Raw genomic sequence first — 15790 nt, 5'->3', positions numbered from 1 at the left:
TCAGAATCATGCTGTGCCCTTCTTTTCTAGTCTACTTCACACCACAGCAAATGCAAATTAAAATATGAATAATGATATTAAAATAGTATCCAAAGTTGGAATTTCTGTGATTGAGGCTGCGGCGTATTTTAACGTGTCTAGAGACAGGGAGCTGACAGTTGTATGATAAGGTGTGAAAATGCCTGTTCTACAAGAGTCTACCTAGATCTCCCTGCCCCACACATGCTTACTCACCTCCTTCAATACACTAGGAAGTGTTTGGCCAGAAACTCAAGCCTTCACTAACCTAGCTGTGAATTTCTGCTTTCAATCACAGAGACTCGAAATCAACAAGCTCGATTTATCTTTTCAAGATAAAGACTTAAAACTTTAAAAAGGGCTGTGAAATGAGCCCATTTGCTGAAATCATTTTGATACTGAAGAAAAAAGGTAATTTTTCAGGGTTCGCCCATAGGCAAAAAAATGACATCCTTATGTGAATATCTTAATGTTCCTTGCAGGTGAGAAGGAATGTGTGTGCAGCCATCGCTTTTAAAACCTGGCCTTCTGATGCCAGCCTCGTATGGTGCTGCGAGAGAATGCAATTTGTTGACAGTCACAAGCCCAGCCACGCGGCATTCTTCTGCGGCCAGGGTCTGGCAGAGAGACGCTCCAGAGGAAAGCACTGCATTCTCCCTTTAGAAAGCGACGGCTGGGTAGCATCTATGCCATTTCTTCTGCTTCCTAATTTTGAGCAAGTCAGACTTCAAAAGAGGCCAAGCTATAGAAGAACTTGACCACCTTGCTCCATTTATCCAGAGAAATATGTTACCCATCCTTCTTTTTTTGTTGTTGGGCTGAAGCAGAGCACGTGTGGAATAAAGCCGCACTATAGTATCTATTAACAATTACTTGCCAATGGTCACATGGACACTCTAAAAGCTCCTATTTCAGATGCTTTGAAAATCTGCAGCACAAATGAACAAGGGATGGAGAAGGGGCTCTGCTCAGTCATATTAGAGATGGACCCTCCACACACCATGGTAACCTCTCCACAGGTCGGCCCCACATTTTCTATTTGCAATTCAAACCCAAGGCAAGAGCGAAGAGGGCAAGATTGGGTTCTTGATTATATCTGCGAGGTCACCATTGCTATGCAGAGTTAGAGGAGGCCAGGTGGCAACCCAGTACATTTGAAAATTGGATCTTTGTTGGGAACTGCCTCAATTTCATAGCAGAAACCAAATTTGAGATGTCTGCATTAGACTCATCTGGGGAGCCACACAGATATGCTGCCACATAAAGGGGAGGGGGCAGAGGGAGGGAAAGAAAAAAGCCAAGGAAGTATTTTCTACTGCAGTGAGAGAGGTCAGGCGAAGCCAAATCCTGAATTAGCTCAAGAAAGGGAGCTGGAGAGCACTGCAGAAGACCAAGTCCTGTCCGTACTGAACAATGCTGGAGTTTCAATTACAAAACAGCTCTTCCAAGAACAACTGCAAAATATCAAGTCTGTAGAAATCTGTAAGACCGAAGGGGGGAAAAGTGAAAATTGAAAAGGGTATACTAATAGATCTGTCAACAGTCTGATGGTGACAAGCCACATTTCTATAAAATGCCTTTACCATTTGTGTCACCTGAAATGTACTGACACTCTCTATAGAACATTATCTCCTGAAGCTATTCTTGAAAAGACTGGCAGGGGGAAGAGGAGAAAGGGAGGGGAAAATCAGCTTTAGATACTATCAAGGGAAGGAAAGGGAGATGGTGTGGAGGGAGAGAGATCTAGATTGTTTAAGTGAACCTGTGAACAACATCAAAAAACCTGAGCGTAACTGGTTATTTGCAGAAATGTTACATATCATAAAATGGGGGTTTTCTTAAGGCCCAGTGTTTACACATACGAGGAGGGAGGCAATGGCCTGCAGAGAGCAGATCTGACCAGTGAGGTGCCTCTGTCCTCGGCCTGAGGAGGGACCCCTTTCTTTGCTTACTTCAAGTAATATTCTAATACCAGCCAGAGCCCAGGATCTAGTCACCAAGGAGGGAAAATCTGGTGAGAGAATTCCCCCCTCCCTGCCACTCCATTTTATGTCTGCAATCCAACTCAGTTACATGCGACTGGGATAGGAGATAAAAAGGTATATTTAGGGACTTAAATAACAGTGAAGTAAAGAATTCCAGCTGCCAGTCTCTGGCAGGGTGCAATAGACCACAGTTAAGGTCTATCTGAATTTACACTACAGGATTTTTATTTCAGGACTTGAATCTCAGCTGTTAAAAATTCACTCTCAGCTGAAACTAAGAATTTAAATGCTTAGTCAGAGCAAATTATTTTGCAATTAAAAGAAAGGAATCAATTCCTTTGACCATTTCAAGTTAATGAGAGGTCAATAAACTTCATAAACTGATGTCATAAAATTAAAACTGCTTTCAATTTTTAAAAAACTGCCGAGCTAGACAAAGGCCCTTATTAGAGTGGTACACTGTGGGGTGTGTGGGGATAACGAAGTAAGTGATCCCAAACACCTTTTGGAAAACGGAACACTAGTTTCAGGAAGGCACTATGAAGTACTGTAGTGGGAAGAGCACAGATGCTGGTAGTAGATGGATCTGGAATCTAATCCTGGCTCTGCCAGGCTCCAACAGTGTGACCTTGGGCAAATTACGTCACCTCTGAACTGCAGTCTCCTTACACATGAAATGGGAATAATATCCCCCAAGGTTGTTCTAAGGATTAAATGTGAGAGCTCCTAGCGGGGCCATCCTTAGTAAGTGCTTAATGAAGGATGGCAGCAATAATGATGACATCCATAACAATATAAGAATGCTCTCTCTGTTACATTAACCTCCCTGTACACGTCTTGAGAATCAGGTAAGGGGACTCTTAGCCAGGATGTAGCCTGTATGATTTCATACAACTCTACCAATGGTTCAAGAAGACAAGCAGAGCCTCTCCCTGCCCCTAAAGGTCTCAAACATGAACCGCTGGGCTCCTCTCGGTTAGTCCACCACTGTGAGGAGAGCCCACAGTCCTCCTCAAACCCACCCTTTGTGCCCCGTGTCTGCGTGGTAGCCACGTGCACGCGGAACCACGGCAGTCATTTCTGTGGAGGTGCCTCTTGGTTTTTCTTACAACCGGCCCGAGAGCAGAAGTCAGCTGGAGGAGGGAGTGGTGCCGGGATGGGGAGGCCGAGCCAATTTCTATAGACCCCAGTGAACGCCAGGCCCAGTGGGATGGGCAAGGGACAGACAAATAGCGGTAACTCTCAACTTGCTTTCCTTTGTGGGTTTAAGCCAGAGTCTTAATGTTATCTGAAGACAGTTTTTTGTCTGTGAATATTTATAACAGTGTGAAAACTCCCGGACAGCTGGTAATGCATTTTGAAGTGTGCTAACAACACTGTATCAAACAGCCCTCTATTGATCACATCATACTTTTTTGTGGCCACGCATTTCATACACGGTGCTTATACATTTTGAATAAGAACTTCAAGTACCTTTTGCTTCAAGCGGTTTTTCACCTCTTTTATTCCCATTTTTGCATGATCTTTTGCCTGCATGAAAAATTAATTTAAGTTAAGATTCCCTTTCTGTTTCCAGCAGGGACTATGCTTGATGTCAGTCCGTTGCGAATCACCTTCTCTGATTACTAGAAAAAGGAAGGAAAAATGGGATCATCAAGTTGAAAACATAATGGCTATGAAAACAAATACAATGTTAAAAGGTTAAAAAAAAAAATCCTTAAAGAGGTTACAGAGATTTTATTTTCTGCATTTTGATGGCACTGAATTTTTTTTTTCACTTTCTGAAGCCCTTCTTCTGCTCTCTGTAATTATTTATCCCGGCAGCCTGGTGACAGCTACCAGTAAGAGGAGGGCAGCAGCTTTTCTGGCTGCAAGATTCACAATACCTATTACATTTCACTAGGGCAGGGCCTCAGGACCAATTTTCTGCCCAGGCTGAATGGCCTGAACAGACACATCACTGAGTTTCTCTAGTTCCACTCCTTAAATCTCATTTCGGCAGACGCCCTGGCTTTTATTTTCTGTCATTTTATTTATTTATTTATTTTTCCCCCCAAAGCCCCAGTAGATAGTTGTATGTCATAGCTGCACATCCTTCTAGTTGCTGTATGTGGGACGCGGCCTCAGCATGGCCAGAGAAGCGGTGCGTCAGTGCGCGCCTGGGATCCGAACCCGGGCCGCCAGCAGCGGGGTGCGTGCACTTAACCACTAAGCCACGGGGCTGGCCCTATTTTCTGTCATTTTAGACCTGTGTGGTTCTGTTGGCAGCCACCCACTCCGTTAAAATAACTACAATTTAAGCATAGAAAGGACTAACAAAATTAAAAATGGAAATAAAACAAAACCACCTCAGTTAAGTGGCTCAGAGTCAAATTAGCAAGCGAGAGAAATCATGAGAAGAATATACTTGAGGCTTCTAAGAGATGGAGCGTCGGGAACTGACGTGTTCTCCTATTTTCACTCTGCTGTGGGCATGAGTTCCACAAACAATGCATTTCCTACAGGGCAGTGATGAGAGAGACGATGAAGGATTTGGGACAAAAATTAGGGGGTGTGTTCCACCATGAACACTCTTCAGTAACCTGTAAAGGAGCTGCTTTATTTTAACATAGTAACAGGGCTACCCATAGGAAAAGTTTGCCAGAACACCAGGTAGACCACGCCTCTGGGTCTTAGGGACGCAGGCATGGAGCAGACAGAATTTTAGCCACCCAGTCTACATTTTAAAAGCTAAAACCAGTAGCCTCCCATTTCTCTATCACAGCAACTGTGAGCAGAAACACTTTAAATTAAAAATGTCAGTGACCTGGTCATAAAATATCGCTGCAAAATAATTCTAAGAGCATTGAGAGCTTTAGGCAATAGCCCAGCAGCCCCTGAATCATCTCTGCAGTATAGGGTCAGGTACATTTAAGAGTTTTGTCATGCTAAGGAACAGATCTGTTTGGATCCTGAGACCAAGACCAGTACTTACAAACTTATAGACAGTCTTCATGGCCGGGTTTGCTTTCGTTTTTACAGTATTCAGAATTGCTCCACTTCCTTTCTATAATAAAAATGTCAATTAGCAATTTGGGCTGAAGATATAGTAGGCCAACACCAACAAAGACCTCTTCTCTTTAATCAAGTTAAGCAACATTTCAAGAGTGTGTAATTTAATTAGAGAAACAGGCCTAGATGGTAACTGGTCCCGGGCAATTAGTTAAGTCCCTGGCAGAATCACCATGGGTGGGTATTGCGGGGGAGGTCGGGGATGAGGATGGTGATAACCAGCTGAGGGGGACTCTGGGCTCAGTATTTTGCTTGGCACCAGTCCACTGGTTGAAACGAAAGCTTATCACGGGCTCTCTGAAGCAAGGGTTTCCCTAGAGTAATCTACAGCTTCTAAAGAAATTCTAGCCACCATGGACAACGTTAAGGTAAGCTGAATAATGATGGACTCTATAGCCAATGCCAAACAGGGGCAGAAAATTGGGGCCCTGGTTAGCCAGGATTATCTGGCTACTCTGGAAATATGCTACCCTCAGCCATGCACCTTCCTTTCCTCATCCTGGTTTTCTGTGTTTTTTTTTAATCACTCTTTAGGGCACCCTTGTAGGCTGCCTTCCTTACATCTGTATCTTGAGAAAAGGAAAGAATGAATGGCTATAAATGTTAATCATTTCCTGGTTCAGTTTTTTAGGGGAGCAGAGGAGGAAGAGGAGGAGGGAAGGCTTTCCCAGCACACAAAGGAAGCAATGAATGGACATTTTGTGAGGGCTCATTGTGGGGACACTGCGTGTTAGGCTCTGAGGGTACTGAGCCACAGGAAGGCTGCTCTCTGCCTTCACAGACCCAGTCCGGAGGGGGCACAGGGTAAATACCTACAGCCTGATGTGATGAGAGCTGCACTGTTCGTGTGCACAAGGAGTGTGGGGGCAGCTCACTGTCTGGAAGGTCAGAGAAGGCTTTAGAGGACGAACCATTTGGCCTGGTCTATGAAGGATGAGTAGGTGCCATGTCGGGGATAAGAAGGATAAAAACATTCTAGGGATAGGAAACAGCACGTAAAAAAGTGCAGAAGCTGAAAAGCCAGGGTGTGTTCTGTGAATCACAAGAGGTCAGCGTGTCAGGGGAGGAACGGCAAGTGAGGCTGAGAGGCCAGATGGGTCAGCTCATGAAGGGCCAGGGTCAGGAGTCTACACTCGAGAGGGTTCTTAATCAAATGGATCACATAATCAGATGTGTAGTGGTTTGCAAAGATAATTCAAACTGATTTGAACGGAGAGACTGGATCCAGCGCGTATATAAAAGAATGATACAGTAATGTAATTACTGGGATTAACTTTTAGCACAATTTTTGGTAACTGCCTGTATTAGAAATTTTGAGCTTTAACTAAAAACATTACAATTTGACCTAGAAAGCATTCTATGTTATAGGACAATATGAAATTTTCACCCACTCATTTATTCCATACTGCTTTCCAAAATTATTTAGTGTCCTATTTCAATGGTCCTTTGGAGTATTAAAACTCCCTTTATCAATCAATCAACAAGTCCTTATTGCTTGACTATGATTGCCAAGTGCTGTGTTTGGCCCCACAAGAAGAACAAAAGAAGTCTTTCATTGAGGAATTGCTTACTCTCAGCCAACTGCAGCCACTTCCAAGGGACCCGCCTTGGCAGCAGCGCCCTTGGCCCATGAGCGGGAGAGAACACTTATCACACTATGCCAAAGTTGCCTGTTTACGTGCTGCCTCCCCAACAAGATGGGGAGCTCCCCCAGGGCAGGGCCTGTGTCCTGCTCCCCATTGCATCCCCAAGACCCAGCATGGCACCCAGCACACAGTAGGCCTTCAGTACATACTGATAAACAGATGTAAAGGAAAGTCAAGAATTTGAATTCTTTAGTGGCTTCTGAAGCCCTAAGCACCTGGCTTCCAACACAACAAGAAACTGTTCACAGCAACAGTGAGGGGATGAAAAACTCTCAGTGATGTGTCCCCCCCCATCTTTCCAGGAGCCTTTGCTGTGAAAAATATTGCAGAGCAGCAAGAGGGTCACATTTTTGGTTTTCCCATGAAAATTTCCCAATTGCACTGGCCCTAGGAGGAGCCCTCCCCAGAAATGCTTTAAGATGACAACACCCATTCAGCATGCCTTGGCCAGCTTCCTGAGACAAGGAAGCTTCTTCTGGCTCTCCTCACCCTCACCCAGGGATGGCTTTGGACAGTCTCATCCTGCTGTCTCCACCTGGCACTAGAACAGCCTGGCTTTACAAACAACCGCATCTTCCGCTGAGAGAATGGAATGCCCCAGGCCGAATGACAGCCTTGTGGGTGGCTGGGGAAGCAGAGGGCTGCCAGGATGCTAAGGAGGGGCCCAGGTGGCTCCGAGGGGGTGCACACTTACCCGGACTGTGGAGAGCCACTGATGGTACAGTTTATCGCTGCCTGGGGAAAGAGGAGTCAGAGAAGCTGTTACCGAAAGAAGTTACGTGCCCTCAGGAGTTCCTCATATTGCTTTCAGCACGGAGGGCTCGGAGAGCTCAAAAGCTGGAGAATCACACGGAGGCTCCCCTGCCCTGTTCTCTGAAGGAGGCAGGAGCATGGCTGCCACAGGTTCTCTTTTTCAAACACAGATCTGACCCTATCAGCGCCCTGAGTACAAACCCAAATCCTCCCCATTGCCCACTGGATAGAGGTCAGACCTCTTAGCAACCCTGCCTCTCTTCTCCCGTTTCATCTTGGCACTGCCCACCCTCTGCCTCTCCATCCTGTACGACCATTCTGTACTACCGTATGCTCCAACCACAAGGAACTACCTCAGGCTCCCTGACCATGCATCCTTGCAGTCCTCCACGCCCTTGCAAATGCTGTTCCCCTTGCCTGGCCACTGTTCCCCACTGTTCCTCTCTGCTGAGTACACTTAACGACCAGCTCAGACGTCACTTCCTCTGCGGGCTTCTCCTTTCTCCTACTCCTTCCTCTGAACAGCCCGATAAATAGGTAATACCCATTCAGAAGTCCAAATTCTCTGAAGTTCTGTGAGCCACCCCAGGGCAGGAACCATGGGGCTGAGTGTCCAGTGTCCACGCTGCTGGACACATACTGGGCCCTCAACCCTTGTGTGTTGGAAAAGAAAAAGGAGGCGTTGTTGGGGAACTTGTCATTTCATCTGGTGGGATAAGGAGGTCTTGTCGGTAGACAGCTCTTCTAGAAGCTCCGAATGATCTGACTTAGTTTAGCAACACATAAAGCCCGCCTTCTCCTCAGAACGCATATTCAACTGTTAGAACACTACTTTGGGAAGTTCTCGCGTTACAGAGTGAGAATTAACAGAGCCCTGTTCTAACGGCACAAAAACCTGTTTCTACTCCTTTTCCTGCACTGGTTTAATTTGTACTTGTCTTGAGTTATGCATCTCTTTCTCCTGCCAGTCTACAAGCTCTTTGAGGGCAGACCTGGGTCTTCCATTTCTTACTCTACAGGGCTCTGGACACAGCAGGTGTTCAGGAAATGCTTATCAACGATCCGCTATTACTGTCTGCAGACTTGCCCGGATTTTATTGATTAATTGTGCTCATCATGCAGCAGAGGCTGGTGGGGCCTATAAAAGGGGTTCTGTAGGTGAGATAATGCCTGACTCTATGAGTTTATGGACTGCTAGTTGGATTATCACTGTAGTCCAGACCAGACACATGCCCAGCAATAAGAGGGGGCCAGCAGCACGATTCTTATTTTGCATTTAGTTTTGACTGCTGCCAAAGACAGGCTTTGGGACTTAGAGAGAAGGCCAGATCGGGACTCAGGAGGCAGGGTCAGCCACTAACACCTCTCTGGCCCTCAGCTGCTTTCTCTGAAAAATGAGAGGATGATCCCTCCAGTTCTAAAGGTCCACAGAGACCAGGCACTCTGTGAGGATTTTCACATTTTAAAGAAACATTTACTGAGCAGTGATCCTACGCCAGGGTCTGTCCCGGGTGGCTGTATAAACCTGTCCTCCCAGATCCTGGTTTAACCTCAGCAGGAATCCTGGGAGGGAGGCACCGTTACTCTCAGCACATAAATAGGAAAACTTCAGCTGAAAGAGATGAAATGACTCGACCAGGTTCTCGCCGCTAGTAAGGAGGTGGCGTCCTGATTTGAATCCACGTCCCTAATTTGTACCTTGCACGCTTCCCACTGCATCATGTTAACTACGGTAACTAGACTCTGCTCACCCAGGGGAAGCAACTGACCCCAGGACAGAAGATTTCAGCTGGGCCAACGTGCATCTCATCAGAAAATGACGAGGAATTCCTCAAACATTTCAACGCCAAGATTGAAATCAGTTTTTCCCTAACTCCCAACGAAGGAAAAAAGAAGTCACTGCTCGTCCTTGCCAAACACACCCTAATCCCATACAGCAGCCCGCAGTGCAGAAAGGAAAATGAAATGCTTCTCACCAGCATACTCGCCCATGCTGATCTCCTCTTCAAAAACATCACTGAAACCTTCACCGGAATTGAGAAGGTCTAATCTACCATCAATAAACTATAGAAAGAAAGAACAAAAACATAACAGCATGCACACAGAAATGGGAGAAAAAAACCATTCAGCTGGGTACCTTAGTGTATAACCAAAGAACAACTACGTTTTCCAAGACAGGAAAGGGCCTTTGGAACTGTGAGTTTTCAAAAAGTGAGTTTCAACAAGCGGGTTTCTAAAAAACTGGCTGCATGTTCCTGATAACTTGTAAAACCGCATGGCATATTTGCAGAGGGTCTGTCTGGCCCCTGACCACCCACCTCACCCAATCCCCCTCCCCAGACTCTGAGCCTCTTTAGGCTGAGGTCCGAGCCCCACCCACGCCTGCAGCCTCAGTGCTTAGCATGGAGACAGCTGTAGAAATCCCCACCAGGGATCCAGACCCAGGCCAACCTCAGGAGAGCCGGGCACCTGTTTGAAGAGCTGCAGCTGTGTGGCATTCTGCAGGAACTGCCTCATGGCTCCAGAGCGATAGTGGGACACGAAGGCTTCCTCACAGAAGGTGATTGGCTCCTCCTGGGAAATGGAGACAAGAGAGGACCGTTAGAGGAACGGAGTGAGAGCGATCGGTTCTTAAACTGGGTTAGGCGGTGCTTCCACATCTGCTGGTTTATCTAATCCTCCTTTACCTGGTGAAGTGGCTATTAGCATCGATGGCCTTCTAGTCTACGGATAAGGAAGCTGTGTCAGAGAGGAAAAGTCATCCCCCAAAGTCACAGACCTGGTAGGAGGCAGAGTGGGAAGCAAAGGTGGGATTCCAACCCCTCCCCTGGCCCCTTCCATATAAGCCACAGTCAGGTTCCAACAGCAAGTTGGGGGGATGTGCCCTCTAATATGATGATTTCCAAACTTGTCTTTTCACTTTTAGGAGCAGAACTCTTCCCCAGATAGCACCTCATGCAGGAGGAGCCCTGCTGCATAAAACAGCCCAGCTGCTCCGCGGGAGCCAGGGCAGGGGTGATGGCTGAGCTCTCCTTGCTGGGCTGGCTCCTCCTCCCCCACCCCAGGCCCCTCTGCAGTCCCTGAGGCACCAGCTATGGAACACAGTTTGAAAACCATTTACACAGTGATCTTAACCAATAGCAAATTATAATTTTAAAGTAATTATTTATATGAAAAAGCAGGGATGATCAAAAATAAAATTTACCATCCAGTCAATTTTATGCTTATGCTGTTTGATAAGAAAGTTTGCTTTTACCAAACTATATTTTATGAGTCAAGAAAATGACACCCTAAGCTTAAAAAACATCCCACCCTTATAGTCAACACCTCAATCCTCCTTTGAAGGTATGTGGAGTGGTCATCCACACAGACAAGTCTTTAATTTCAATGGTGTATTCTCAATTCTGAAAGATCAGACTTTTATATCTTGAACCGAATTAAAGGTACCCCTCCCTTCTAAGACTTGGTGGCAAACACAGAGATGTTTGAAGCTCCACTTTTATCCTGTTTTAATGAGTTACATGAGTGTTAAATCTACTGTCTAGCTGCTGTAAATTCCAAGAGATCCTCCTGCTTAAATCTAGCCAATATTAGCTCAGTAACTGGGCAGACTTACTGCACAAAGGCTGCACGGATAACCCCCCAAAAATTAGGTTGGGGGGAATGTTTATTTTAACATAGGTACACACCACCTAATTCTACAAAGGATCTGAGGCAGCCTATAAGAGCACCTAACAAACAAAAAAAAATCAGAGCTGGAAAATACATAAATATATAAAATGTATTTATTTGAGAAAAGAGTATCAGATACACAGGTTCTATATAGTTTCTAAAATTAAGTTACAAAATTAGCTCTGAGCTTTCTGGCTGCTGAGGCAAGAAGGGAAACAATGCAAACTTTACATTGTCTATGAGACAAAAAAGCTTACCAGTTCCTCAGGAAAAAGACAGAGCTTTTCATGACATTTATTACTTTGGCATGGATTTACACCTTTCTTGCTGAAGGGCTGAGAGATCAGCTGTGATAACCAACAGAAGCCCTCCTAGAATTCCATTCCTCTGGCCTGGAAGTTTTGCTTCTCACCCTTGGAACCAGAACGTGGCAATTAATTCTCTCTCTAGGTGATCTCATCAATGAGCACAGTGTCACTCATACATTGAATGATTCTGTTATCATACACTGAACGATACACACTGTCAGCTCGGACATCTTTCACGAGCTCCAAACCCACGTCTCCGTCCTCACTTGGATGGCCACTAGCACTTCAAACTCAAAACGGCCCAAACCCCCAATTATTATCCCATTTGGACTGCACCCCAGATCTATTTTTCTTTCTTTCCTAAGTTATCATTATCCATTGCTACCCATAGGAGACCTATCAGACTTCCCAAGTCCTTCTCATTTTACCAGTGAAGTGTCTTACATCTGTCCCCTGCTCTCCATCCCACAACCTTGGCGCAGGACTGTCTGCCCTGTGGAGGTTTAACTCTATGTCCCTCTCCTGTTTCATTCCGCCCAGTCTACTCCAATTCTTCTCGCCAGAGTGATTTCTAAAAGGCAAACTGGATCAAGTCACTATCCTGCTCAAGAACTGTGGTTGCAGAGATGTTACGTTTGTGTGATTATTTGATTAATGTCTGTTTCTTCCACTAGCCTATAAACTTCATGTGCACAGGAACGGTACCTGTTTTGCTCAACATTATGTGTCACACACATGGGGTCCTAGATGAAAGAGGAAAGAAAAAGTCCTAGCTCCCTATCTGGGAAACAAACCCTCTTGTGTCACGTTCCTCTGCTCCCCCACATACCTTCTGCTCCAATGCATCTCCTACTCACATGCCAGGTCCTTTCCCACTTTATTCCTTGCTTTTGCCAGTTCTATTCCTTCCACCTGGACCATCCTCCTCCAACACAGGCCTCTGTGCGGCAGTCACTCACCCTGCTCGGTGTTCCCACAGTGCCTTGTGCATCCCTGGGTGCTGGGTAATCATCACTGTGTCCCCTGTGACAGGAGCCTAAGAGGGCAGAGGCTCTGCTGGACCCATCTCTACCCTCCCCAAGACAGTGCAGAGCCCAGCCCCCAGTCAGAAGCTCAGGGATGCTGGGTAAAGAACCACAGAATGAGTTTGACCCTGGTTCCTGTCACAGGAGCCCTGTGGTCTCGGTGTGGCTGAGACCCCACTTGGCCTGATGGTAAAGAGGTCTCAGAGCACGATACCAGCTGAGTGACGCCTGTGTCCAGGGAGTTTAGAGCTGCTCAGAGGAAATGCTCACTGGAGTTGTTAGCATTCCCTCCTGGAGCTTTGGTCCAGCATTGCCAGGAAGGAGAAGTCTGCTGAGGGACCAATAAATTCAAGCGAGTTGGCAACCAGATTTGTACATGAGGGTAGCCTGAGGCAGGACTTAGCTGTAGGAGAGCAGACTCTCATCTTGGGGAGACGTGAACACTTTGGGCCTGTTGTCTACTTACTGGCGGTGACATCCCCTAGATCAGATGTCTGTGCCATAAAAATGGACAAAAGGACATGGGCATGGACGGGAAAGATACAGGGGAAATGCGACAGCGGGAGCTTTTTCTGTAAAGAGCTTAATGAACAACATCAGCAGCGTCAGTTAGACATGGAAACAACTATCACCACACCGTGTAGTGCCACTGGGCAGGGGGCAAATGTCCACAGGAGTCAGAAGGGGACAAGGCTAATTCCCCCGAGCAGCAGGTCAGAAGACTGAGGAGAAGTCGACATGTTTCAGGGGAGCCTGGATGGGTGCAGAGGAGTTAGGTGAGCAAATCCCACCCGTTCAGGGCAACCGTTCTATCCTGATCCTGTTGAAAAACAGTGACATTGTCACCTGGAATCATGTATAAAGGTCTGAATGGCAACAGGCAGAGAGGGCTCATTCCTCAGAGCTGCTCACCTTCTAAGGAAAAGACCACAATCACAGTTCACCTGATCTTTACAGAATAACTGAGGTAACTCACCCAAGGTCACAGGACCCGTAAATGGCAGAGTCAGGGATTTATACCTGCTGGCCTCCAAAGCCCAGCCATCATGCACGTGGTCCACTGTGGATTCAGGTTTTCTCTGAGGCCTCAGTTCTAACTGTTTGCCTTTGCACATCTGCTGGGGAGCATGAGAGTTCTCTTTAAAGTTGGAACCCCTCAGTTCTCCTGGGGGACACTCAAAGCAGCAGCCCCTCAGAGACAAACAGCTCTTGGGAGCGAGCAAGCCGTTGTGAAGGCTCTTTCTGCCAGAGGCCCAACTCCAGGATGCCAAATCATTTCTACCAGCTGGTCCATCCCCTCCTATAGTGGAAATGGCCGCCTCCACTCCATCCTGCAGTGAGAGGAGAAGGCAAGGTGTCTCATTAACTCCCTCCTTTGTAAGAAGTGCTGATTTAGTTCCCCTGTTAGGCTGATTAAACCTTTTGTCTTAGGCGACACTCTAGGCGCTGGGGCTACTGGCTGATAGCGACATTAATTCAGGCAAGTCAAGCCGTGAGCATTCAAGCTCAGACCACATTAGTGGAGTTTTCCATCTATGACCCAAAGGACAGTTAAACACCGCTGCTTAACCCTATCAAGGACTTTGTTACAAAAAGACAAGTTTTACTTTCGGATTATCTTACATGGACTACAATTGAATCAATTGAAATTAGTAATGGAATCAATTGAAAATTCCATTACTAATGAGTCAATCTTTGTTAACAGGTGAAGTTGATGATTCCAAAGGTTATTGATACTTTCAGAAATATATGGCTTTCATCCACAGCACTGTGTGGGTGCTGGCATAAAACTAAAATCTCCCATCAGACTCTGCACCAACTTTTCTTGTTCCACTGATTTATACTAAAGTACTAAATTCTTATTTTCCTTCACAAATTTAATTTTTATCAAAATTTTATGTGCACGTTTACTCTGCCATTCTAAGAAAAAAAAGTGTCCACTCTTTATGGATCTTGCTTAAAATTTTAAAAATGATAATTGTGGAAGAGTCATCCATCCAAATATTTTTAAAACACCTACTATGTGCCAGGCTCTGTGTTAGGGGAATATAAAGATGAATAAAATCTAGTTCCTATAAGTAATACTAATAATCAAATGAGGGGTGGGGAGTGGATGAAGGTATGGATGATACAAGAATGGCAGAATGTTATGTTTATAGCAGCATTATTCACAATAGTCAAAAGATGGAAGCAACCCAAGTGTCTACAGATGAATGGATACACAAAATATACATACAATGAAATATTATTCAGCCTTAAAAAGGAAGGAATTTCTGGCATATGTTACAATATGGATGAACCTTGAAGGCATGATGTTAGGTGAAATAAGCCATATAACAAGGGGACAAATACTGATTCTACATATATCTAGAGTAGTCAAATTCATAGAGACAGAAAGCAGAACGGTGGTTGCCAGGGGCTGGAGGGGGAGGAATGGGGAGTTGTTGTTTAACGGGTATAGACTTTCAATTTTACAAGATGAGAAGAGTTCTAGAGATGGATGGTGGTGATGGTTGCACAACAATGTGAATGTACGTAATGCCACCAAACTGTACACTTAAAAATGGTTAAAGTGGTAAAATTTATGTTATACATATTTTACCATAATTAAAATTTTTTTTTAAATCTAAAAAAAAGAATGACAGAATGTTTATAATTGTGGAAGCTGGGCAATGGGTACACGGGAGTTCATTTATTTTGTGTAAATCTGAAATTTTCCATAATAAAAGTCAAAAAGAAAAGCTCCTGTTATCAAGGAATCCTGCCTTCAGGGATATAAATCCTGCCTTCAGCTCAGGGAATAAACAACTACAGTACAGCGTGACAAGTGCACCAGAGGGCTAGTTTTGTTTTTTTGGGGGTAAAGGCACCTTTAAAAAAATTCTTTTTAATTTTCTCCATTTCAGGTAACACAACATCGTGGAAAGAACAAGGCTCAGAGTCAGCAAGACCTGGACTTGAACCTTGACTCTGACCATACTAGCTTTGTGACCTCAGGTGACTTGTCTTTCCTCATCTATGACAATTACTCAAGGCTGGCCCACCTCATAGGTTTGCCTGGAAAATTAAAACAGATTACAAGACACAGATTTTCCGTAAATAACTGTTTTCTTGAGGGCAGAGATCGGGTTTTACCAGAGCTGACAACATGATTTGCGGGACCCAGTACAAAATGAATATGCAAGAAAAAGCTGCTGTTAAGTATATAAGTGCCATACGAAAACATAAAGCTTTATTCCTTCTCTCACAGTCTCTTTCTAGAGCCATTATGGTGCTTTTTAAATTTACTATTTAATGTCATTCTATGTGAAGAAAAAATAAAATTTTAAATT

General features: G+C 45.1%; 1 protein-coding gene across 8 annotated transcripts in view; it reads right to left on the bottom strand.

The window, feature by feature from the left end:
* The window catches only part of DENND1A (DENN domain containing 1A), a 504435-nt gene that overhangs the window by 64846 nt on the left and 423799 nt on the right, over window positions 1–15790 (bottom strand). For all 8 annotated transcript variants that reach the window (XM_004423432.3, XM_087419123.1, XM_087419121.1 and 5 more), the window contains 5 exons: window positions 9923–10027; window positions 9430–9517; window positions 7395–7435; window positions 4978–5049; window positions 3477–3533 (listed from right to left, as the gene is read on the bottom strand). In XM_004423432.3, the coding sequence (XP_004423489.1) occupies window positions 3477–3533; window positions 4978–5049; window positions 7395–7435; window positions 9430–9517; window positions 9923–10027 (363 nt within the window). The remainder of the gene's footprint in view (window positions 1–3476; window positions 3534–4977; window positions 5050–7394; window positions 7436–9429; window positions 9518–9922; window positions 10028–15790) is intronic.

Source organism: Ceratotherium simum, chromosome 29, assembly GCF_057802395.1.
Source record: "Ceratotherium simum simum isolate JZ-2026a chromosome 29, ASM5780239v1, whole genome shotgun sequence".
NCBI classification, from domain to species: Eukaryota; Metazoa; Chordata; class Mammalia; order Perissodactyla; family Rhinocerotidae; genus Ceratotherium; species Ceratotherium simum.
Note: the sequence above shows the minus strand (reverse complement) of the source record. Positions and strands in the feature narration are given on the sequence as shown.